At 40.4% G+C, this 26752-nt stretch overlaps 1 protein-coding gene across 3 annotated transcripts in view; it reads right to left on the reverse strand.

The window, feature by feature from the left end:
- Nucleotides 1–2849: 2849 nt before the first annotated feature.
- The window catches only part of gdpd3a (glycerophosphodiester phosphodiesterase domain containing 3a), a 37073-nt gene continuing 13170 nt past the window's right edge, over nt 2850–26752 (reverse strand). For all 3 annotated transcript variants that reach the window (XM_067230660.1, XM_067230643.1, XM_067230652.1), the window contains exons 8-12: nt 26420–26509; nt 24478–24611; nt 4243–4302; nt 4087–4138; nt 2850–3853 (exon numbers count right to left, since the gene is read on the reverse strand). In XM_067230660.1, coding sequence (XP_067086761.1) covers nt 3716–3853; nt 4087–4138; nt 4243–4302; nt 24478–24611; nt 26420–26509 — 474 coding nt within the window. In that variant the 3' untranslated portion in view covers nt 2850–3715. The remainder of the gene's footprint in view (nt 3854–4086; nt 4139–4242; nt 4303–24477; nt 24612–26419; nt 26510–26752) is intronic.

A 26752-nucleotide genomic window follows, 5' to 3' on the forward strand; every position in this document is an offset into this window, starting at 1 on the left:
ACAGTGAACTAGGTCAGATGAATAAAACCTTTCCATTGCAAACCTTGCAGATAATCATGAAAGTACTGTGAATGGACCGTGGCTTTAAGAAAAGGTGAGGCAAGTAAATGAAACGTTTTTGTGTTGTGCAAGTGGTAGGCCTGGGGCTTATTGAGGGCATTGTTATTACATTGTAGTAGCTGATTGTCAGGAATACACATGGATGTACTTGTCCTTCAAGTCCCACACAGATATTTTGTGGTGTATTTTACTTTATCCCTTGCTATTAGAAGTACAGTAGTTGTGCATACACAGTTTTAGTCTTCATAACATTAGTTATGAATGACACTAAGCTAAATCTGGTTACACTAAGAAATGTAGTGTTGTATTTCAAAAGTTTCATTCAGGGTATTGTAGTGAGGTCCGCAAGACCACACGGAGCCAAAATCTTGCCACACCTTTGTTTGTTTGTCTGATGTGATTCAATCACATCAGACAAACCTAATCAGCCCTTGTGACACCCTCAGTATGCTGATTACCCACCAAACGCCGATGCAAAGGAACCATAGAATTGGGGGGGGGACCTCCCCAATCTACCTAATCAGCCCTCCTGCTAGCTTGCAAGCTTCAAAGGGCCTGATTTAGACAACACGTCTCCAGCAACCATTTGCTATCCGTTTCGGCGGCGATTTGAACAAAGAACATACCTTGATCAGAACTTTTTAGGAAAGTTCTTGAGACTTCACCTTTACCACAAGAGTACAAGGTGGAGAATTATGAGAGGGATATTTGTGTCATGTTTGTTACTTTGTTTTAACCTTTTAAGTAGTGAGTTCTAAATATTACCGACGCTTCTACCAGAGTGAGTTATTTTTCCAAAACGGAAGCTAGCTAGTTTTAGTTAGCTTCCGTTACCTAGCAACCTAGCATAATACTCGTAGCAATGCTACTACCTGCTAGTGTTACTTGTTAGCCTCCTAATTGTAAATTTTCAAGCCATACTATAGCGTTTGTCATATAGTTTTTGTCTATCGGAAAATAGTCGGTTGGAATGTTCAGAATCACACATGTGACGGTACTCTGTGGGGCCCGCTTTCGAACGATCACATATGTGTGACGCTACTCCTTAACGGGTTAATGTTAAAACTTGATTCTAGTAACCACTCCTTCTTCCTGAAAGATAACCACATCCTTCTTGGTATCTACACAAAGCTATCATAATAAAACAATAATTCAACTATATTTTGTAACTGTACCACGATGTCCAGAACAATATTTGAACTATCGAATGAACCAGCCAGAGATCAGATCACACCTTTGGTAGGTGTGAAGGAAGGAGGGGGGAGTTGAGAACCCAGCTTCCCCCAATCCACATCTGACCCCAGACGGGTCCTCCCTCGAACTGTATAAAGCCCTAAGATGACCATCAATCTCTGACTCCAGCGAAACCGACCATGGCATGAACGCCATCAGGATTGGCATTCCAAAGGACGTCGCCAAGCTTCTCCTGAGATTCAACTTCATAGTGAACGCGTCACTATCTGGACGTTTCAACAGAAGAACCAAAAACGCAATTCTGATTGCGACTTCACTGAGATCCCGCAGACTCAGTCACATGACCCTGCGCAGCCGCGCTTTGACTTCAGAGTCTTCAAATGGACCTTTGGCGCAAACCGCCCTCAATCTCATTGATCAACCCCTGATCAAACGTAACTATGCAGGGCTCGACAATAACGATGGCCCGATGGCCCGGGGCCAGTAAAAAGTAACGTTGGGACAGTTAAACTAGCAACTCACTGGCCCGATCGGGCCACTACAAATTATTGATTGAAAAAAAAATTTGCATTGTAAAAGTTAACATCCTTCATATGTTTTGCTAAATGCATAAATAACTTCAGCTTGTGGGGCGCACAGTTGGCAAATCAAGAGTTGAGTAGTGAGTGACGAGTGGTTGTCAAATTGTAATTCTCTAATCTCCATACATTTTTAACAACTGGCGCGAGACAATAAAGTGACGATGGCAGCAAAGTAGAGCTACGAGCTCAAATGGAAGCATTTTTATTTATGGAATGAAGATGCACTGTGTCGTCTGTCGTATGTTCCCGTCTAAAGCAGACAAAAGTGGATTTTTTTACACAGGCACCGACAATTTTAGAAAACAATCCCTGACCAGCCATGCTAGCAGACAGCACCTGGTTTGCCTGACAGCTAAGCAGATGGTTGACAATCCATCTTCCAGGCCGTTGACCATGCTGGTCAGGAATTAAAATGTAGATGCCCATCGTGTTATTGCACGACTTATAACAACGGCATATCACGTAATTAAGACGGGCCAGCCGTTCACCTCGTTCCCCCAGGCTATTGAACTGCAGCAGAAGAATGGTGTCGACTTGGGTATTTAGTATCATACTGATGAAATGCTATGGAAGCTTTTATATATTAGCATTGAGAGACCAGAGGTTTCAGTTTCAGCCTGACAAAGTTGTGCAGAGATGGCTGTCAGCGGGGAAGAGAGCACGTCATGTTTGAGGTTAAAAGTCAATTGTTTTGCTGACTATTACATTTTTATTTTTTATCACTAGAAATGTGATTTCATTTTTGTTCTTTTTATATCCAGGATGTGTTTAATAAATGGTTAAACATCTTAACAGAATAACACAACTTAGAAGTCTTTTGTTTTGTTGTAACAATGATAAATTACAACTTTTGGAGGGGGGGCCAGTAAAAATTGTCTTGGGGCCAGTAAGTTTCAAACCCACTGGCCCAGTGGGGCCAGTGCCAAATTTTTTTAATGTTGAGCCCTGCTATGGCTAACGCTCTTTCCTCCTCGACATGGCATTGGCGTGAGCTCTGTTTACAATTTCTGTCTTTCTTTAAGTTAGACCATTTCATTCTGTTCATTGAAACCAATCTCTCATATCAAACCCATAATCCAACTTGTTCATAAGATCTGTTTACCTTACTTGAATAAATTCATTGTAAAGATATTTTGACGTGCGTGTTCACTGATGTTACGATTGGCTCTACACTTAGAACAAATTCATTCCTAAAGATGAGACTGATTATTACATATTAAACATAGGATTCCCTAATGTCCTAAACCAATATTAGGATGGTGCCCCGAGACTTTATGATACATTAAGTATTTCTATCTTTAAACGAGCAAACCCCGCTACAGTATTGGAAGCTGCTTGTAATTCTCTTGAGTAACCGCAGGAGGAGGTCAAAACAAAGTCTATGACTAGAATAGCGCAAACAAAACTTACCATGTCTTTCATAATTTTTATTTTATCTAACCTTTATTTAACCAATCATTAAGAACAAATTCTTATTTTCAGTGATGGCCTGGCAAAAAGTTGAAGCTTCTTGAGGGAGAGGGGAAGGGAATAATCATATAGGACACTAGGTTTATATGGTACTAAAAATTGTATTTAATATCTCTCATTATAATTCTGATAGGTATATCTAGTGTGATTACATTTTGACTGCTTATTAGAGAGAACAAACCAAATGTATTTTTAAAAGACAAGAACTGTAGGGAAAATCCTTTAAACTTTTTTCTTACGCCAAAATCTCCATGGTTGAGATTTAGTCAAAGACAATCTTTTTATAAATGAACTTAGAAGCAACACTCAACAATAAGGAAATACGTTACACTATGAAACCATGTCATATGATGAGTGTATCAGACTGCAAGGAAAACACCTTGTTTATAGATCAGTAATTTGATTGTTGATTAGATTCTTGATTCTTGATTTCTTTGTCTGGAGAGGTAGTTTGACAGGAGGGTGGGATAGTCTGTCATGACTCCTGTGGCTCCTGTTTTAAACGCTGCAGTTATATCTTGCTCCTCATTGCAAACAAACAAGTGTACCTGTGAGATAAGACAAATGACAAACAACCCAATAAGTAAATGTTATTATCTTCACTTCTGTCACAATAAATGCATATAATTCATCTATCTCCCCTAACATGCCAGGAGGGAACATTTTGGTCATCAAGTCTAATTGAATAGACCTGTCAATGGAAGTCAAAAGCACCTCTTAAGTTTATTTCTTACGAAGAAAATGAAGACAGTATTAGTGTTGATGATGGTGATTGTAATACCTGGATCCCTCTTGATGCAAGATGTTTCAAAAGGCTCTTTCTCATAGTTAACCTAAAATTAGGTAAAACCATGATTATTTGTGTGATGTCCATCTCTTCATAAACCCACATCTGCCATCAAACAGCCATCAATAAAAAAAGAGGGAAAATACCAACTTCTCTATTAGAGAGATAACCAGTCTGCTCTTCAGTATGCGTTCCTCTGGAATGTATGTCCTGCACGATATAGATAGATGCCCAGTAGAGAGTGAGAAAGGTATTTGCTCTTGCTCTGTTTACACTAACACACACATATGGAAATATTAGATAAATACTGTAACATTTAGGATCCTAACACTCATGAACATATAATAAATATAGCTGCAAGCAGCAATGGGGTGGCCAAGCAGGTCAGATGACCCAGAAAAGACTTTAGACAACCCTGTTCCATACTCGGAGTTCCGAGTACACGCAGCAAGTTTGGTGTGAATCCATCAAAGATTTGCGGAGATACGACACAACTTTCTGTTTGGCGGCTCTGCCGCCGATTTCACTTGGCTGTACCGGACAAACGGTTTCGAAAATCTAAAATAATTTTGATAGTTTGTGTGGGAATTGCTTTGACTATATACAGCTAGACTACACGTAGCTAGCGACTGCGTTGTACCTTCCTTTGCAGTGGCTTACAGTCTCGCTAAACAGATAACCAGTGACATGGCAGGCTTATTGGCTTTGGCTGGATTCGAACCTCTTACGTTGCCCTTGCCAGGACACCAACTTATCCTAGTAAGCCATTCTCAGTGCTGTTCAGTTACTGTGTAAAAATATAAGCAGTTTGTCCTGTGGCAAGCGGTTGTCAGATTTGGCCCAAGTCAATTTTGATATGTCAAGGTGATTGTGGTCTGAAGATAATCTGTGCCAAATTTGGTGAATATTTGATACATTTTGTAGGAGGAGTAGGTGAAAAAGGTTTTATTCATTCATTCATTCAAAATGGTGTCCGCAAAATATAACAGAGGTGCAGGTGAGAAAATGTGTCATTTACATTTAGATATTTAGCAGACGTTCTTATCCAGAGCGACTTACAGTAAGTACAGGGCCATTCTCCCCGAGGCAAGTAGGGTGAAGTGCCTTGCCCAAGGACACAACGTCATTGGGCACGGCCGGGAATCGAACCAACAACCTTCTGATTAATAGCCCGACAGACATTTTTACAACTGATATTTCTGTATATTTTATATAAAAATGCTAAAAATACTTATTATTTATAAAGATTACATAGATTTAAAAGCATCTTTTTTTTGCTGCTCATTTACAACTCAAAATACGAGTGAAGTGTAGAATGAAATAGATGTCTTCTCATTTCCCCTGCAAGAGGCAGCCTCATAGCTGAATCAAAACGAATAAATTTGGCAGACCGGTGTAAGAATTGACCTAATATCTATGACGTACTTTTAAGTTGTTCCCTTCTCGTGATATTGTCAGGCATTTAGCCTACTCATATTGCATTCATTCATGAATAAAGAACCCCCTTTGAAGATTATTCTACGACGTTACCGGCAGTAGAAGATGGAATCGCGATTCAAACAGCACCATCTGCTAACTGAAAATATGCCCCCAAAAACGTAAATAAGCTTGACATTTACTTAGTGGAAAAATCGCTCATTCATAAAAAGCTCACTGGTAGCGATCATTGTCAGTAACAACGCAAAATGCGATATAGCCCTGTGTGGAGAAGCTGCACCGGTAAATTGTACTACTACAGTAAAGTACTAGACTACTGCTGTGTTCATCTTGGTAGCGATTGTGTTGTACGGTTTAGGCTGAAATTAATTATTTTCATGAACAGATTTGACAAAGTTTAGGCTGTGGCAATGAAGTTCAGGTTAGTAGTCAGATAGTAGCGAACATGTTCTGTCGCCGTTTGACTTCCTAAACAGCTGTGTAGATGTTTTTGTAGTGTGTCTCGCGTAGGCTACAGCATTGCAGTGAGCAACACTGGTTTGAAACCACAGGTAATGATAATTTCACCAACAAATCGTTTACTTGTAATGTAATGTCATAATAAATCCTACAACGAAAAAGTATTTTTGAGGAATGTTTATTTTAACGATTGAAAACAGATGCATCACTGTTATGTGTTGCCCAGGCAACAGAGGCTAATGTCATGATACTAATACTTCAGTGAAATAGTAGACTACTGTTTCCGAAAGTAGATGTACTTCCTTAATAATATCAGCTTATATTGTACATTACACAACATTTCAGGAGAGTGTGGGCTGACCAAGCCCCCACTCATTCCTTGGCTTGAAGCGAAGGCCCTTGTGGATATTGATGGTATTGCATTTCAGATTTGGTATCCCATTGGTAAGTCTGCAGCATGGATTTTTATATACAGTGACAATTTGTGAAGAATATACATTTTTCAATGGTTCGCAATGTTTGGAGGAATCCGCCATTGCTGCTTGCAGCTATATTTATTATTAGGATTCCTCCGTAAGGAGGAAACCTATTGTTATTGTTAGTTTTATTATTATTGTTATTAGGATTCCTCCGTAAGGAGGAAAACTATTGTTATTGTTAGTTTTATTATTATTATTAGGATTCCTCCGTAAGGAGGAAACCTATTGTTATTGTTAGTTTTATTATTAGGATTCCTCCGTAAGGAGGAAACCTATTGTTATTGTTAGTTTTATTAGGGGCCAAGCAGCGAAGCTGCGAGGCACCTATTGTTATTGTTAGTATTATTAGGGGCCAAGCAGCGAAGCTGCGAGGCACCTATTGTTATTGTTAGTATTATTGGGTGTGCTCAAGCCTTCGGCGAGAGCACAACCTTTGTTCTCTCACATATATATTTATTTATTTATTTATTTTCGCCCCCCTAAGGATCAGTCAATATTTGGACTACATACACAACGGCGGTGTCAAAAGGTTCGTCTTGGTAGCGATTGCGTTGGTTGTATTTCTATTTACGTTCCATTGCATGGTTTAAGTAGAAATTGCGTTTTTGTGGTGAAAAGTGAAGCTAACGGTGGCTAATTTGCTAGCCACAGTCACTGACGTTGCTAACGTCACTACGTCACTAACGTCACGAAAACACGCGTGACTACCTGTAGCAGAACATTCGTTTCACATCTGTTAACTTGGGGGATAGCTAGGCTAACTATAGCTTTACTGCAAGGCAGCTGCGGGAACGCCACAAGCAAAGAGGCCAGGGTGATAACTATTTACTCATTTTAATTTTGTGATGTGAAACACAATTATGAAATGTAATGTACAATATTAGCTGATATTATTAAGGAAGTAGGCCCACATCTACCTTTGGAAACGGTAGTCTACTATTTCACTGAAGCATTAGCATCATGACATTAGCCTCTGTTGCCCGGGCAACACATACTACAGTGGTCTATGATGCATCTGTTTTCAATCTTTAAAATAAACATTCCTCACAAATACATTTTCGTTGTAGGATTTATTATGACATTACATTACAAGTAAACGATTTGTGGGTGAAATTATCATTACCTGTGGTTTCAAACCAGTGTTGCTCACTGCAATGCTGTAGCATACGCGAGACACTACAAAAACATCTACACAGCTGTAGGAAGTCAAACGGCGACAGAACATGTTCGGCACTCCCCTTACTTAATCAAAAGTCTATCTAACTACTAACCTGAACTTCATTGCCACAGCCTAAACGTTGCCAATCTGTTCATGAAAATAATTAATTTCAGCCTAAACCGTACAACGGAACGTTAAATCCAATTCAACCAATGCAATCGCTACCAAGACGAACACAGCAGTAGTCTTGTACTGTACCGTAGTAGTACAATTTACCGGGGCAGCTTCTCCACACAGGGCTATATCGCATTTTGCGTTGTTACTGACAATGATCGCTACCAGTGAGCTTTTTATGAATGAGCGATTTTCCACTAAATAAATGTCAAGCTTATTTACGTTTTGGGGGGCATATTTTCAGTTAGCAGATGGGACTGTCTGAATCGCGATTCCATCTTCTACTGCCGGGTAACGTCGTAGAATAATCTTCAAAGGGGGTTCTTTATTAATGAATGAATGCAATGAGTAGGCTACATGCCTGAAAATATCACGAGAAGGGAAAAACTTAAAATGACGTTTAAGTCAGAGATTAGGTCCATTTTTACACCGGTCTGCCAAATGTATTCGTTTTGATTCAACGATGAGGCTGCCTCTTGCAGGGGAAATGAGAAGACATCTATTTCATTCTACACTTCACTCGTATTTTCAGTTGTAAATGAGCAGCAAAAAAAAATCCTTTAAATCTATTTAATCTTTATAAATAATAAGTATGCATTTTCATATAAAATATACAGAAATCAGTTGAAAAAATTTCATTCAAAAACGGACCCCTTTGCAACCGACGCAAGCAAGCACACCCTACAATTTCCCCAGAAATTGTACCCTCTCTAGTTGGGTGTGCTCAAGCCTTCGGCGAGAGCACAACCTTTGTTCTCTCACATATATATTATTATTATTTTTTTTTTATTTTTTTTTTGCCCCCCTAAAACTCAGTAAATACTTGGCCTACATAGACAACGTAGGTGTCAAAAGTTTCGTCTTGGTAGCGATTGAGTTGCTTCTATTGGAATTTACGTTCCGTTGCATGGTTTAAGCTTAAATTAAGTTTTTGTGGCGAAAAGTGAAGCTAACGGTGGCTAATTTGCTAGCCACAGTCACTGACGTTACTAACGTCACTGCGTCACTAACGTCACGAAAACACGCGTGACTACCTTTGCCAGAACATTCGTTTATCATCTGTTAACTTGGGGGATAGCTAGGCTAACTATAGCTTTACTGCAAGGCAGCTGCAGAAACGCCACAAGAAAAGAGGCCAGGGTGATAACTATTTACTCATTTTACTTTGTGATATGACACACAATTGTGATGTGTAATGTACAATATAAGCTGATATTATTAAGGAAGTACATCAACTTTCGGAAACAGTAGTCTACTATTTCACTGAAGTATTAGCATCATGACATTAGCCTGTGTTTCCCGGGCAACACATACTACAGTGGTCTATGATGTAGCGTTATCTGTTTTCAATCGTTAAAATAAACATTCCTCACATATACATTTTCGTTGTAGGATTTATTCTGACATTAGAAAACGATTTGTTGGTGAAATTACCATTACCTGTGGTTTCAAACCAGTGTAGCTCACTGCAACGCTGTAGCCTACTGTACCCGAGACACTAGTGTGAGTAGCTAACAACAACTCCTCAGCTGTTTAAGTCAAACGGCAACAGAACATGTTCGGCACTCCCCTTACTCAAAAGTCTTTCAGTAGGGAAACTATCTGACTACTAACCTGAACTTCATTGCCACAGCCTAAACTTTGTCAATCTGTTCATGAAAATAATTAATTTCAGCCTAAACCGTACAACGGAACGTTTAATCGAATTCAACCAACGCAATCGCTATCAAGACGAACACAGCAGTAGTCTAGTACTGTACTGTAGTAGTAGAATTTACCGGGGCAGCTTCTCCACACAGGGCTATATCGCATTTTGAGTTGTTACTGACAATGATCGCTACCAGTGAGCTTTTTATGAATGAGCTATTTTCCACTAAATAAATGTCAATCTTATTTACGTTTTTGGGGGCATATTTTCAGTTAGCAGATGGTACTGTTTGAATCGCGATTCTATCTTCTGCCGGTAAAGTCGTAGAATAATCTTCAAAGGGGGTTCTTTATTAATGAATGAATGCAATATGAGTAGGCTAAATGCATGAAAATATCACGAGAAGGGACAACTTAAAAGGACGTTTAAGTCATAGAGATTAGGTCCATTTGTACACCGGTCTGCCAAATGTATTCGTTTTGATTCAGCCTGTCAGCTGCCTCTTGCAGGGGAAATGAGAAGACATCATATTTCATTCTACACTTCACTCGTATTTTGAGTTGTAAATGAGCAGCAAAAAAAAGATGCTTTTAAATCTATGTAATCTTTATAAATAATAAGTAGGCCCGATACATTTTTATATAAAATATACAGACCCCTGTGCAACCAACGCAAGCAAGCACACCCTACAATTTCCCCAGAAATTGTACCCTCTCTAGTTATTATTATTATACTTCTTAAGACTGGGTGTCTATGGCAGGCCCTTGAAGCGCTTGGTCGAAAGTTGTGAAATTTGGCACACTCATTGGGGACAGTCCCCTGGTCCAATTCACAAAGTTTCATGTCCCATACTTTGGCACTCTAGCGCCACCAATGGGTCAAAGTTGGAGTTGTGTTTACACACGCAACTTTTGAACCGTATGACCCATTTTCAAAAACGAGGTACCATTGGATTCCCTGGATCAAGCCAAATTCAATGCACACCATGGTGTCAATTTCCGGTTTATAGATTTTCCGCTATTTACGGTTTTATCAAAAACCTTTGAAAGCCTACTCCTCCTAGAAATTTTGTCAAATCTTCTTCAAAATTACCAGATATGATCTTCAGACCAAGCCTCACAAAAGTTATTGAAAAGAATTTTGATCCTCACAACCGTTTTTCCGGTACAGCCAATCAAATTCTGCAGAAAAGCCGCCAAACAGGAAGTGAAACCATATCTCAGCAGTTCTTTGAGGCAGTGACACCAAAGTTGGTACGCCTACTCGGACCTTTATTCTAAGGATGTCCTCCAAGAATTGTGTCATGTGACTAAAAGGGGGCGTGGCCGGAAGCATAAACGTGTTTTGGCTAATAACTGTTGAAGTTTTTACCTTAATAAAGTAATTTCTTTGTCTCTTGATGTCTTGTGAGATATCAAGCCTGACTATTGATAACTTTTCATAAACTTCGAATAGACGTGGCCGCCATTTTGGATTTCATGGAAAAGTGTAAAAACCTTTTGCACGCCACAATTTTTGTCCAATGTTTACCAAATTTGGCAAAGATGATCTTTAGACCTAGTTTCACAAAAGGAATCAGATGAATTTTCAATTTTCAAAAACGTTTGTTCGGTAGAGACGATCAAAAGCGATGGCAAAGCCGCCAAACGAGGCGCAAGAGCATATCTCAGCAACCATTTGCGCGATTGTCACCAGACTTGGGTTCCATCGTTCCCATGAGGAGCATAGGAGGCCTGCAGTGTTATACCAGAAAAATAACTTTGAACTCTCAGTACTCTTGAACGCAAGCATATATTTCAACCAAACTTGGTGTGTTGCATGAGTGCAACAGGTTGTTGTGACTTAACTGTTGCACAAGTGCTATGGAGGCCATGTCCTGCTCTGGACTGCTTGGCCCCTCCATTGCTGCTTGCAGCTATATTTAGGATTCCTCCGTAAGGAGGAAACCTATTGTTATTGTTATTTTTATTAGGATTCCTCCGTAAGGAGGAAACCTATTATTATTGTTAGTTTTATTATTATTATTATTATTATTCTAGTTCCATGGGAGTCAATGGCAGCCCCTAGAACCCTTGAATAACTTTTTGTTAAATTTGGAACACTCATTAAGGACAGTTCCTTCTAGTACTCTTGAACGCAAACATAGAGGCAGAACCCCCGCAAAGCAGCTGGGCCGGACTCTGTCTCTCCAGCCACCCTCAAGCACTGCGCTGACCAGCTGTCTCCGGTGTTTACCCACATCTTTAACACCTCCCTTGAGACATGCCATGTGCCAGCCTGTCTCAAGTCCTCCACCATCATCCCTGTGCCAAAAAAGCCAAGGCCAACAGGACATAATGACTACAGACCCGTCGCCCTGACCTCTGTGGTAATGAAGTCTTTCGAGCGCCTGGTGCTGGCACACCTTAAATCCATCACTGACCCTCTACTGGACCCCTGCAGTTTGCCTACAGAGCCAACAGGTCTGTGGACGATGCAGTTAACATGGCCCTCCACTTCACCCTACAGCACCTGGACTCCCCAGCATCCTATGCCAGGATCCTGTTTGTGGACTTCAGCTCTGCCTTCAACACCATCATCCCTGCCCTGCTTCAGGACAAGCTCTCCCAGCTGAACGTGCCTGATTCCACCTGCAGGTGGATCACAGACTTCCTGTCTGACAGGAAGCAGTGCGTTAAGCTGGGAACACAAGTCTCTGACTCCCGGTCCATCAGCACCGGATCACCTCAAGGCTGCGTCCTTTCTCCTCTGCTCTTCTCCCTGTACACCAACAGTTGCACCTCCAGTCATCCGTCCGTCAAACTCCTGAAGTTTGCGGACGACACCACCCTTATTGGGCTCATCTCTGGTGGAGACGAGTCTGATTATAGGTGGGAAGCGGCCAACCTGGTGACCTGGTGCAGCCAGAACAACTTAGAGCTCAATGCTCTTAAGACAGTGGAGATGGTTGTGGACTTCAGGAGGAACACAGCCCCACTCACCCCCATCACCCTGTGTGACTCCCCAGTCAACACTGTGGAGTCCTTCCGCTTGCTGGGCACTATCCTCTCCCAGGACCTCAAGTGGGAACTGAACATCAGCTCCCTCATCAAGAAAGCACAACAGAGGATGTACTTCCTTCGGCAGCTGAAGAAGTTCAACCTGCCAAAGACAATGATGGTGCACTTCTACTCAGCCATCATTGAGTCCATCCTCACCTCCTCCATCACCGTCTGGTACGCTGCTGCCACTGCCAAGGACAAGAGCAGACTGCGGCGTATCATCCGTACTGCTGAGAAGGTGATTGGCTGCAATCTGCCTACCCTCGAGGACCTGCACACCTCGAGGACCCTGAGGCGATCGAGGAAGAGGAACACTCCCTGTTTCAGTCACTCCCCTCCGGCAGAAGGCTGCGGTCTATCAGGACCAATACCTCATGCCACAAAAACAGTTTCTTCCCTTCCGCTGTTGGCCTCTTCAACAAGGCCAAGGGACCACACTGACTCAAATGACTTATTGCCTAAAACACTCTGCTTTTGCACTGCACCATAACATGGTATCTTGTACATTTGTATTTTTTGTAATATTTGTATTTTTGTATTTTTATATTGTAATTTACGGCAACTTATATTTATCCCACTTAGTACTGCTAGTTTATGTACCCTTAGTATAGTTAGTCCACATATTTAAATTTTAGGTATATGTTTATTGTATGCACCTTCCTGCCAAAGCAAATTCCTTGTCTGTGCAAACTTTCATGGCGAATAAATCCCTTTCTGATTCTGATACCTACACCAAGTATAGGGAGTCAGGTGGCTGAGCGGTTGGGGAAGCGGGCTTGTAATCAGAAGGTTGCCAGTTCGATTCCCGGCCGTGCCAGATGACGTTGTGTCCTTGGGCAAGGCACTTCACCCTACTTGCCTCGGGGAGAATGTCCCTGTACTTACTGTAAGTCGCTCTGGATAAGAGCGTCTGCTAAATGACTAAATGTAAATGTAAATATAGATGACATTTTGGAGTCAGGTGTCTGAGCGGTGAGGGAGTCGGACTAGTAATCCGAAGGTTGCCAGTTCGATTCCCGGTCATGCCAACTGACGTTGTGTCCTTGGGCAAGGCACTTCACCCTACTTGCCTCGGGGGGAATGTCCCTGTACTTACTGTAAGTCGCTCTGGATAAGAGCGTCTGCTAAATGACTAAATGTAAATGTAAGTTTCATGTATCCCATTAGACCACTCTAGCGCCACCAATGGGTCAAAGTTGGACTTGTGTTTACACACGCAACGTTTGAACCGTATGACCGATTTTCAAACATGAGGTACCATTGGATTCCCTGGATCAACACGAGTTCAACGCACCCTTTGACGTTAAATTCCGGTTATATAGATTTTCCGCCATTTCCGGTTTTATCAAAAACCTTTGAAAGCCTACTCCTCCTACAATTTTTGTCATATATTCTTCAAAATGACCAGAGATCATCTTCAGACCAAGCCTCACAAAAGTTATCCCATGGCGTTTTGATTTTCTAAACCGTTTGTCCGGCACAGCCAATCAAAATCAGCAAAAAAGTAACCAAACGGGAACTTGGGTCAAATCTCAGCAAATCTTTGAGATATCAACACTAAACTTGGTATATCGGTGGACGACACTACAACATGTTACCATGTGCAAAGGCAACTTCATATCTCAAAAAATGATTGATATAAAGCAAATCGAATTTATCGCTAACGCTAAAATAATGCTTTACACATCCACCGGTCAAAAACTGATACTTTGATTCAATCACAAGTTCATATGAAGACTCTTGAGAATGTTTAGTACACAAATCTTAGGAAAAGTTGACTGTAACATGAAAAGTCGATTTGTGGTGAATATTTGAAACATGCATGCTTGGCTAATTGCTAACGGAATTTCCAATGAAATGTCTCCCCTGCTCTTCAGCACGCGCGTGCTCCACATTCTCACACACTCAGCCTTTCCCTTGACACACGCGCAAGCTTGGCGAGACGCATACACAACATTTCAGGCAATTGTGGGCCGACCAAGCCCCCACTCATTGCTTGGTCTTTAGTAAAGGCCCATGTGGAATTTGATGGTATTGCATTTCCGATTTTGTATGCAATGTAAAAAGTTTTTAAAATCCTGAAACATTGATAGTATAGGCCAAGAGTAACTACCACACCACAAATGGCCCAATATCACCCATAAGTGACGCTACAGGCCACGCCCTGATACACAAAGATACAAGGCTTTCTGGAATGGGTAGGCTCACCAAGCCCCCTCCCTTCACTCCTTGGCTTGAAATAAAAGCCCTTGTGGATCTTGATGGTATTGCATTTCAGATTTGGTATCCCATTGGTAAGTCTACAGCATGGATGTTTCTATACAGTGACAATTTGTGAATAATATACATTTTTCAATGGTTCGCAATGTTTTGGAGGAATCCGCCATTGCTGCTTGCAGCTATATTTATTATTATTATTCTTAGGACTGGTTGTCTATGGCTGGCCCTAGAAGAGCTTGGTCGAAAGTTGTGAAATTTGGCACACTCATTAGGGACAGTCCCCTGGTCCAATTCACAAAGTTTCATGTCCCATACTTGGGCACTCTAGCGCCACCAATGGGTAAAAGTTGGACTTGTGTTTGAGTCATACGCAACTTTTTAACCATATGACCCAGTTTCAAAAATGAGGTACCATTGGATTCGCTGGACCAAGACGAGTTCAACACACCCTATGGGGTCAATTTCCGGTTATATAGATTTTCCGCTATTTCCGGTTTTATCAAAAACCTTTGAAAGCCTACTCCTCCTACAATCTTTGTCAAATCTTCTTCAAAATTACCAGATATGCTCTTCAGACCAAGCCGCACAAAAGTTATGGTAGAGCATTTTGATCCCCACAACCGTTTGTCCGTGACAGCCAATCAAAATCAGCAGAAAAGCCACAAAATCGGAAGTGAAGTCATATCTCAGCAGTTGTTTGAGGCACTGAAACTAAATTTGGTACGCCGCCTCGGAACCTTATTCTGAGGATGTCCTCCAAAGATTGTGTCATGTCACTAAAAGGGGGCGTGGCCGGAAGCATAAACGTGTTTTGGGTAATAACTGTTGAAGTGTGTACCTTAATAAAGTAATTTCTTTGTCTCTTGATGTCTTGTGAGATATCAAGCCTGACTATTAATAACTTTTCATAAAATTCGACTGGACGTGGCCGCCATTTTGGATTTCATGGAAAAGTGTAAAAACCTTTTGCACGCCCCAATTTTTGTCCAATGTTTACCAAATTTGGCAAAGATGTTCTTTAGACCCAGTTTCACAAAAGCATTCAGATGGATATTCAATTTTCTAAAACGTTTGTTCGGTAGAGACGATCAAAAGCGGTGGCGAAGCCGCCAAACGAGGCGCAAGAGTATATCTCAGCAACCATTTGCGCGATTGTCACCAAACTTGGGTTCCATCGTTCCCATGAGGAGCATAGGAGCCTGCAGTGTTATACCAGAAAAATAACTTTTGAACTCTCAGTACTCTTGAACGCAAACATATATTTCAACCAAACTTGGTGTGTTGCATGAGTGCAACAGGTTGTTGTGACTTAATTGTTGCACAAGTGCTATGGAGGCCATGTCCTGCTCTGGACTGCTCGGCCCCTCCATTGCTGCTTGCAGCTATATTTATTGGGTGTGCTTTGCCTTCGGCAAGGGCACAACCTTTGTTCTCTCACATATATATTATAATAAAAAATTAAAAAATTGCCCCCCTAAAACTCAGTCAATATTTGGCCTACATAGACAACCTAGGTGTCAAAAGTTTCGTCTTGGTAGCGATTGAGTTGCTACTATTGGAATTTACGTTCCGTTGCATGGTTTAGGCTCAAGTTAAGTTTTTGTGGCGAAAAGTGAAGCTAACGGTGGCTAATTTGCTAGCCACAGTCACTGACGTTACTAACATCACTACGTCACGAAAACACGCGTGACTACCTTTGGCAGAACATTCGTTTCGCATCTGTTAACCTGGGGGATAGCTAGGCTAACTATAGCTTTACAGCAAGGCAGCTGCAGAAACGCCACAAGCAAAGAGGCCAGGGTGATAACTATTTACTCATTTTACTTTGTGATATGACACACAATTGTGATGTGTAATTTACAATAGAAGCTGATATTATTAAGGAAGTAAATCTACTTTCGGAAACAGTAGTCTACTATTTCACTGAAGTATTAGCATCATGACATTAGCCTGTGTTGCCCGGGCAACACATACTACAGTGGTCTATGATGTATCTGTTTTCAATCGTTAAAATAAACATTCCTCACATATACATTTTCGTTGTAGGATTTATTCTGACATTAGTAAACGATTTGTTGGTGAAATTACCATTACCTGTGGTTTCAAACCAGTGTAGCTCACTGCAACGCTGTAGCTTACGCGAGACACACTACAAAAACATCTACAGTACACAACTGTTTAGGAAGTCAAACGGTGACAGAACATGTTCGGCACTCCCCTTACTTAAATCAAAAGTCTATCTATCTACTAACCTGAACTTCATTGCCACAGCCTAAACGTTGTCAATCTGTTCATGAAAATAATTAATTTCAGCTTAAACCGTACAACGGAACGTTAAATCCAATTCAACCAACGCAATCGCTACCAAGACGAACACAGCAGTAGTCTTGTACTGTACCGTAGTAGTACAATTTACCGGGGCAGCTTCTCCACACAGGGCTATATCGCATTTTGCGTTGTTACTGACAATGATCGCTACCAGTGAGCTTTTTATGAATGAGCGATTTTCCACAAAATAAATGTCAAGCTTATTTATGTTTTGGGGGGCATATTTTCAGTTAGCAGATGGTACTGTTTGAATCGCGATTCCATCTTCTACTGCCGGGTAACGTCGTAGAATAATCTTCAAAGGGGGTTCTTTATTAATGAATGAATGCAATGAGTAGGCTAAATGCCTGAAAATATCATGAGAAGGGAAAAACTTAAAATGACGTTTAAGTCATAGAGATTAGGTCAATTTTTACACCGGTCTGCCAAATTTATTTGTTTTGATTCAACGATGAGGCTGCCTCTTGCAGGGGAAATGAGAAGACATCTATTTCATTCTACACTTCACTCGTATTTTCAGTTGTAAATGAGCAGCAAAAAAAAATGCTTTTAAATCTATGTAATCTTTATAAATAATAAGTATGCATTTTTATATAAAATATACAGAAATATCAGTTGTAAAAATGTCATTCAAAAACGGACCCCTGTGCAACCGACGCAAGCAAGCACACCCTACACTTTCCCCAGAAATTGTACCCTCTCTAGTTATTTTTATTCTTGTACCATTGGAGTCAATGGCAGCCCCTAGAACTCGTGGATAACTTTTTGTGAAATTTGGCACACTCTTTAAGGACAGTTCCTTCTATACCTACACCAAGTTTCATGTATCCCATTAGACCACTCTAGCGCCACCAATGGGTCAAAGTTGGACTTGTGTTTACTCACGCAACTTTTGAACCCTATGACCGATTTTCAAAAATGAGGTAACATTGGATTCCCTGGATCAAGACGAGTTCTATGACGTCAATTTCCGATTATATAGATTTTCCGCCATTTCCGGTTTTATCAAAAACCTTTGAAAGCCTACTCCTCCTACAATTTCTCTCCAATCTTCCCCAGAATTGGCACACATCATCGTCAGAGCAACCCTCACTGTAGTATTCAAAAGGTTTTTGATTTTCAAAACCGTTTGTCCGGTACACCCATTTGGCAACAAATCAACCAAACAGATGGCTGTTACACGTTGTGCCTTGCACTGGCGAAAAGGTTTGGCAATACTACTTATACGCTGGTGATGGCACCTATGACCACTGGTATTCTTCAAGTCACTGGTGTCGTAATTCATATGTCCGTATCATTTTTCCCATGTGTGTTTTCCCTGACCAATCCTTCTCAGGCTCATCATTCTCACTCACAGGCTCTGTTTGACATGGCAAATCGACATCAAGTGATGGTTCGGTTACACTTACATTTAGTCATTTAGCAGACGCTCTTATCCAGAGCGTCCCTTCTTAAAAAAGGAGTCAATCGTCCGTACACCCATTTGGCAACAAATCAACCAAACAGGAAGTTTGGTCATATCTCAGCAAATCCTTGAGAAATCAACACCAAACTTGATAGGATGACTCGGAACCCTCTTCTGAGGATGTCCAATCAATTTGGTGTCATGTGATCACTGGGCGTGGCCGCAGGAACCAAAAATGTGTTTTGGCCAATAACTGTTGATTTGTTTGCCTTTATTAAGTGATTCCTTTGTCTCATGATATCTTGGGACATTCCATGTGTGACCCATGATAACTTGTGATAACAGCCGAATTGATGCGGCCGCCATTTTGAATTCATGAAAAAACGTTTTTTCTCCACTTCTCCTACAAAGTGTGTCCAATCTGAACCAAATTTGGCAGAGATTATTTTCAGACCAAGCCTCACAAAGGCCATCACATGGTTTTTTGATTTTAGAAACCGTTTGGCCGGTACAGCCAATCAAAATGTGCCGTTAAGTCAGTAAACAGGAAGTTGGGTCGTATCTCAGCAAATCTTTGATGGATTCACACCAAACTTGGTATAGTAACTCGGAACCCTGTTCTAAGGATGTCTAAAATGTTTTCTGGGTCATATGACTGCTTGGCCTCCTCATTACTGCTTGCAGCTATATTATCCTCTTCAGAATCCTGTTAAATTTGCCTGAAAACGCCTAAACAGCATACCCAAAGTAAATTGGAAGCTGTTCTTGAACCATTTGGAGTACATGCATGTAAATGATCTCTTTTGAAAGCTGACACTCTGAAGTTATGTCCCCTGTTGTCAGGACCCCTGTCAGTCCTACTAGTGTTGAGTAATAGAAGCTTGAACACAAGGAAAGTGAAAATTTCTATTTCCGTCTAGATTTTGTTTTGAAAACAGAGGCCTGAAGAGGCCTAGAGGTGGTAGGTATTAGCTGGAAGACTAAATTGGACCACAGGTTGAAGCCTTACCCAATTCAAATCAAAAGTCAAACATAATACCACAATATATTCATATTTGACACATGTTTTTATAAGAGTACATCCATTCATTTTCTAAAAGGGCCTTTTGGAGACTCCAAAATGACCCTTTGTAACCAAGGTCAAATACTCAGGATAAAAGGTATTATTTTTCATAATTGTTATCTCTAATGAAAGGTGGTACTTAGAACTATCATATATAATAGCTAAATCCCTAATTAGTATTACTGAAACACAAAAATTGAAGCATGAACACATTGGAGTGCTTTATCTGATTCCCAGGATTGGCGCACAAAGAAAACTGATTCTTTCAACCCTATTGCGCAATCGACTTTTATTTTGACGGCTCCACAGACACATACAAATGAGGTATTGGCATTTTCAGCTAGCTTTCAGCTACAAGGCTAACGAGCTCATTTCAGAGCCAGTCGAAGCCAGTTCGAGAAATTTGTTTAGAAAGAGTGTGGGGGGGGGGGGGGGGGGGGGCAGGACGCACAGACCTAATTGGCTTTAGAGGGCTGTCAACGGGGCATGGAAGGTCCTATTGGGTCAAACAAGGTGTCAATCAAAAGGGGAGGGTTCAACGGACATTTTGATCCCTCCATATCGTATTTTCTCCGTTTCTAACCGGAGGAATGTGCACTTTTATTTGAACAAGTTGTTTCTTCCGTCGGCTAACTTGCATAATGAAACAAAGGATAATGGCTATTCATGAACGTAAAACATTGTATTTGGAGAATTACTTTACATGGTTAGATACTTTGAACCCTTGGGAATGTACGCAGATCAAGTTTTGATGTGTTGTTTGCATACCTGGACGACACAGAACCTTTGAGGGTAAGTAGAGACGTTTGGCTTTGTAAACATCACCAAAGTGGTGACTGGACAAAGACGTTGACTAAACTTGTTGTTGTGACTCGATCTTGAAATGGTTTACGTATCTACAAGCACAAGAATCGTAGCTTTCCAATGATGTATAACATGTGTAGCGTCTAAAAAATATATTTGTTAGAATTTAGTGCGTCGTAACTGAGGAAGGGGGGGCAGCATTTTTGTAACGCGGGCGATACAGGAACGTCAACAGGTTATTTATTATTGGGTGTGCTCAAGCCTTCGGCGAGAGCACAACCTTTGTTCTCTCACATATATATTATTATTTTTATTTCTTTTTGCCCCCCTAAAACTCAGTCAATATTTGGCCTACATAGACAACGTAGGTGTCAAAAGTTTCGTCTTGGTAGCAATTGAGTTGCTTCTATTGGAATTTACGTTCCGTTGCATGGTTTAAGCTTCAGTTAAGTTTTTGTGGCGAAAAGTGAAGCTAACGGTGGCTAATTTGCTAGCCACAGTCACTGACGTTACTAACGTCACTGCGTCACTAACGTCACGAAAACACGCGTGACTACCTTTGCCAGAACATTCGTTTAGCATCTGTTAACTTGGGGGATAGCTAGGCTAACTATAGCTTTACTGCAAGGCAGCTGCAGAAACGCCACAAGAAAAGAGGCCAGGGTGATAACTATTTACTCATTTTACTTTGTGATATGACACACAATTGTGATGTGTAATGTACAATATAAGCTGATATTATTAAGGAAGTACATCTACTTTCGGAAACAGTAGTCTACTATTTCACTGAAGTATTAGCATCATGACATTAGCCTGTGTTGCCCGGGCAACACATACTACAGTGGTCTATGATGTAGCGTTATCTGTTTTCAATCGTTAAAATAAACATTCCTCACATATACATTTTCGTTGTAGAATTTATTCTGACATTAGAAAACCATTTGTTGGTGAAATTACCATTACCTGTGGTTTCAAACCAGTGTAGCTCACTGCAACGCTGTAGCTTACGCGAGACACACTACTGTACAAAAACATCTACACTAAACAGCTGTTTAGGAAGTCAAACGGCGACAGAACATGTTCGGTACTCCCCTTACTTAAATCAAAAGTCTATCTAACTACTAACCTGAACTTCATTGCCACAGCCTAAACGTTGTCAATCTGTTCATGAAAATAATTAATTTCAGCTTAAACCGTACAACGGAACGTTAAATCCAATTCAACCAACGCAATCGCTACCAAGACGAACACAGCAGTAGTCTAGTACAGTACTGTACCGTAGTAGTACAATTTACCGGGGCAGCTTCTCCACACAGGGCTATATCGCATTTTGCGTTGTTACTGACAATGATCGCTACCACTGAGCTTTTTATGAATGAGCGATTTTCCACTAAATAAATGTCAAGCTTATTTACGTTTTGGGGGGCATATTTTCAGTTAGCAGATGGTACTGTTTGAATCGCGATTCCATCTTCTACTGCCGGGTAACGTCGTAGAATAATCTTCAAAGGGGTTTCTTTATTAATGAATGAATGCAATGAGTAGGCTAAATGCCTGAAAATATCATGAGAAGGGAAAAACTATAAATGACGTTTAAGTCATAGAGATTAGGTAAATTTTTACACCGGTCTGCCCAATTTATTCGTTTTGTTTCAACGATGAGGCTGCCTCTTGCAGGGGAAATGAGAAGACATCTATTTCATTCTACACTTCACTCGTATTTTCAGTTGTAAATGAGCAGCAAAAAACAAATGCATTTAAATCTATGTCATCTTTATAAATAATAAGTATGCATTTTTATATAAAATATACAGAAATATCAGTTGTAAAAATGTAATTCAAAAACGGACCCCTGTTCAACCGACGCAAGCAAGCACACCCTACAATTTCCCCAGAAATTGTACTCTCTCTAGTTATTGTTTATTTTCGCCCCCCTAAGGATCAGTCAATATTTGGACTACATTGACAACGCCTGTGTCAAAATGTTCGTCTTGGTCTCGATTGTGTTGCTTGTACTTTTATTTACGTTCCGTTGCACGGTTTAGGAGGTTACAACGTTTTTGTGGCAAAAAGTGCCTTTTGTCAACGAAGGGTACTCAGTGCTAGCTACGTCACCACGTCAGCAACGACACCGGTCAGCCAAATGTATTCGTTGATTCGACTATGAGGCTGCCTCTTGCAGGGGAAATGAGAAGACATCTATTTCATTCTACACTTCACTCGTATTTTGAGTTGTAAATGAGCAGCAAAAAAAATATGCTATGTAATCTTTATAAATAATAAGTATGCATTTTGATATAAAATATACAGAAATATCAGTTGTAAAAATGGCATTAAAAAACGGACCCCTGTGCAACCGACGCAAGTAAGCACACCCTACAATTTCCCCAGAAATTGTACCCTCTCTAGTTATAATTATTATAGGGCCAAAAATGCTGTGGGTTCAGAGAACCAGACCATGGCAGAAATTAAGAAGAAATGGTCCGATGTAAAACTCGAAGTTAAGAAACGAGTGGTGGCGCATCGTAACAGCATGGCAGCTATAGGGTTCGCGTGACATGCATTTCCTGAGTGATTTTGTTGTTTGTTTGACACCCTCAAGTTTAACATAAGTTATTAAGTGGTGGCGGATTAAACAGTAGGCTATATAGCATTTTCCATTTGGGTTTTGGCATTTTGATGTGATCTTCCACATTAATGATCAAACTTCTATTTTTATGTTTTTTGAATAGTCAACGTCATAGATGTATGACAGTAACTGTAGTGGAAACGTTATATTTTAATGTTTGGTGGGTTTCGGCACTTTTCAGTTAGAATTTGCCACGTTACAGAGCCAGACAAGACTTTGCGGACGGTCCGCACATTGTCATGTCTGCTCAAAAGTTTCCGTGACGGCCCGCACATTCTCACGTCAAGTTAATTTTTATACATCACACCGTGTTCGTGAAAACCACCGTACACAAGCTCTTCGTGCGTACGTAACATTTATACACGAGGCCCCTGAAAGAACAACAACGCCAAAATGCAGTCGGGAGTGCTGCTGCGTTACGGGATATATGTCTCTACACTTCACGTGCTTCACCACTGTCATTGTGAAATGTTTTGTGTTTGAATTGTTTTTACGCTGTTACAAATTTGGACAGTCCTGCAATTGAAGGCCCACAGAATCTACAGTACACACAGTGCATTTCTCCGTCTTGGTACCTTAACCACTGGCATTGCCGCCGCCATCAGTATTATGATGGCAATATCAGGCCTACTTTGAAACAAGTATTGCCTGGCAATACTACTTTTTCGCAGACCTTATGAGGTTTATTTAATTTAGAAGAATTTAAAAAACTGTAATGACAACCACATTTTATGCAGTGAGGAATCTGAAGCGATACGAAAACAGACTTTTCAATAGGCTGTTACACGTTGTGCCTTGCACTGGCGAAAAGGTTTGGCAATACTATTTATACGCTGGTGATGGCACCTATGACCACTGGTATTCTTCAAGTCACTGGTGTCGTAATTCATATGTCCGTATCATTTTTCCCATTTGTGTTTTCCCTGACGAATCCTTCTCAGGCTCATCATTCTCACTCACAGGCTCTGTTTGACATGGCAAATCGACATCAAGTGACGGTTCGGTTACACTTACATTTAGTCATTTAGCAGACGCTCTTATCCAGAGCGTCCCTTCTTAAAAAAGGAGTCAATTGTCCGTTTAATTTTAACACGTCAGATTTGAGTATATATGCGATTGCTGCGTGCGTCTTGATGAGAGTTTTTATTTATCAATGTTAGGCTACACAGTTCCGGGAGGGGGCGCGGGGGGGGGGGGTTGCCGGGCTAAAGCCAACTTTATGTGTTGAATGCTCAGAGAACGTTATAAAGCGTATTCTTAAAATACACATACGCATCCTATTGCAGTGTAGTGCCCTGCAATAGGTGGCTTTGCAGCTTCTCTGCTTGGCCCCAATAAGAAAAGGTAGAAATGCAATAGGTGGATTTGCAGCTTTGCTGCTTGGCCCCCAATAAAATCACCAATTATAATAGGTTTCCTCCTGATGTAGAAACCCTAATTACAATAGCTTTCCTCCTACCGTAGGAGGAGGCCAATAGGCTTCCTTCTGACAGAGGAATCCTAATGACGCCACACACAGACAAGCAGACAAACACAAACCTGTTGATGATACGAGGCAGGTAAAACTGCAGGAAGCTTTCTCCTAGTGGTACAAAGGGCAGTAGGCCACTGTAGAAAAGGAGGAGAAGCTGCATGCCTCGACTAATACTGAAGCTGTATGGCATGTTGGTGTTCTAGAAGGAAAAAAAGGAAGATATAGCCAAAAGGAAAGAGAGTGAAAAGAAAAAGAAGAAAATATTTAAGGGGCAATGGTGGATTAGGAAAGGAATAATGTGCAAAAAACAACAAACATTTACTGCCTGAGTAAGTAAACAGTGGGAAGAATAGAATGATAAACAATGGAAAAGGAGATAAGAAAGGTTAGCAGGATTAAAAAAGAATACATACTGAGTAATTAAGTTTAGCAATGTGTGACAGGGTCTGTTAAAACAAGTGCCATTGTCGGCATTTAGCATTTTCCGCTACAAGCCAATTTCTTTTATTAACTCTTTACTGTTTTCCTTTTCTTGCACATTACAAAAGTTTAAGTATTGAGAAGTCACTCAATATAATATACAACATGTTTAGGATCACTAGATACTAAATTTGTTGCTAGCTTAGCTAAGCTTCCAGATGAGTTGTGGGAGCCTGGGGCCGGTTGCACAAAACACCTCAAGTTTTTTCCTTAATTATGACACTTAGGGGTACATTTCTCCTTAGCTATGGGATTTACTTAAGGGTGTTGCACAGAATCCCTTAAATGGTTTCCTTAGCTAAGGAGAAACGTTAAGGGATTTACTACATTGAACGTGATTTCATAGCAGTAAAATGTTACCGTTTCCATGGAGACCGCGTTTGTTCAGTTGTATCACTAGTGCATCACCTTACAAAAGCTAGAGCTAGTTAGCTGTAGCTTATAGTTGACCTACGAAAAAAAATTGAAGAAGGCAAGAAAACCAAATTGTTCAGAGGAGAAAAATGTTGTGCTTCTACAGGAATACAACAAAAGCATACACTAAAAAGTAAATTTGATCCACAAAAAACTGCAAACAAAAAACAACAAATTTAGGATTCGTTAAAATTGCCACAAAAATAAACTCAAGAAGTTTGGTGAAGCAGTCAATTCAAGACGTTTAAAAAATATATGATAACTTGACTGTTATGTCCAAAAAAAGAGATAACCAATTACAGGAGGGAGTCCAATAAAACAGGTGATATCAACTTTACTTGTTGGTCTACATTAAATGTTGCTACACAGTAGCTAACATTTAAGTTACTTATTCTAACTGTAGATACAAATGAGATCAACAGTTACTCTGCATTTACCGTTAGTCTAGGTACTTAAATTTGGCCATGTTGCGGTATTGAATAAGTCAGAGGTACCTTAAGTTTTCTTCATTACTTTGGTTGCTAAGGTCTTTCGTGCAACGCTTTAACAAACTTTAAGGGAATCCTAGGTATAAGACCAAGATAAGGAGCAAACCTTAAATACTTAAGGGAATATTTAAGGTAACCTTAAGGAGAAGACTTCAGGGTGTTTTGTGCAACCGATTATATTTTAAAGAAAATCTTAACTTAAGGTGTTTTGTACAACCAGCCCCTGGTACAGGGGATGTTTGATTAGCATCTTCGGTTTTTATCTGCTATTGTTTAAAGTTTCAGTCAAGAGCCCTTTCCATAAATAAACACAAAAACAATCACACCCTGTGTGAAGGCATGAAAAGGTTTAGAATCTTTCGAGGGGAATTTCTCTGTTAACGGATTTCAGGTGTACCAACATTCAAGTAGGCATATCTTCACCAATTTTCAGATTTCAATGTATTGTAAAGTTTATAATCTGCAATTTCAAAATCTGTAAATACTGAGAAATGACCTTGCCCGACAACAGCACCATTTTACCAGACCCTGAGGATTAATATTCTTAGGGTTAGTTTCTTATGAACTTTGAACACAATTCATGATCTGTTTTGGGCATTATGTTGCCTCCCTTATGGCCGCATACTATTGCACAGCAATTCTTCATGATGTTGGAGTTCTCTGTTGCCCAAACGGTAATCTCCTCCCTATCATATTGCTTTACAAGGTCTGAGACCTAAAATTTGACAGAGAAAGAAGAACATTTAAGTAAATTGTAAAATGACAAACTTGAATGAATTTCTTTTGACAAATTATGCAGATGTTTTTGAGGATGCATATCGATTTCCTTGTTTTGTAATCTAATAAAATATGTACATTGGGTGGCAAACATTTGGAATAATGTACAGAGAAAGTGTCATTCAACTGTTGACAAAGTATGGTCAAGATACAGATGTGGAAGCTGATGGTCAAGTTTTTC

The sequence above is a fragment of the Osmerus mordax genome, chromosome 3 (assembly GCF_038355195.1).
Source record: "Osmerus mordax isolate fOsmMor3 chromosome 3, fOsmMor3.pri, whole genome shotgun sequence".
Classification (NCBI taxonomy): Eukaryota; Metazoa; Chordata; class Actinopteri; order Osmeriformes; family Osmeridae; genus Osmerus; species Osmerus mordax.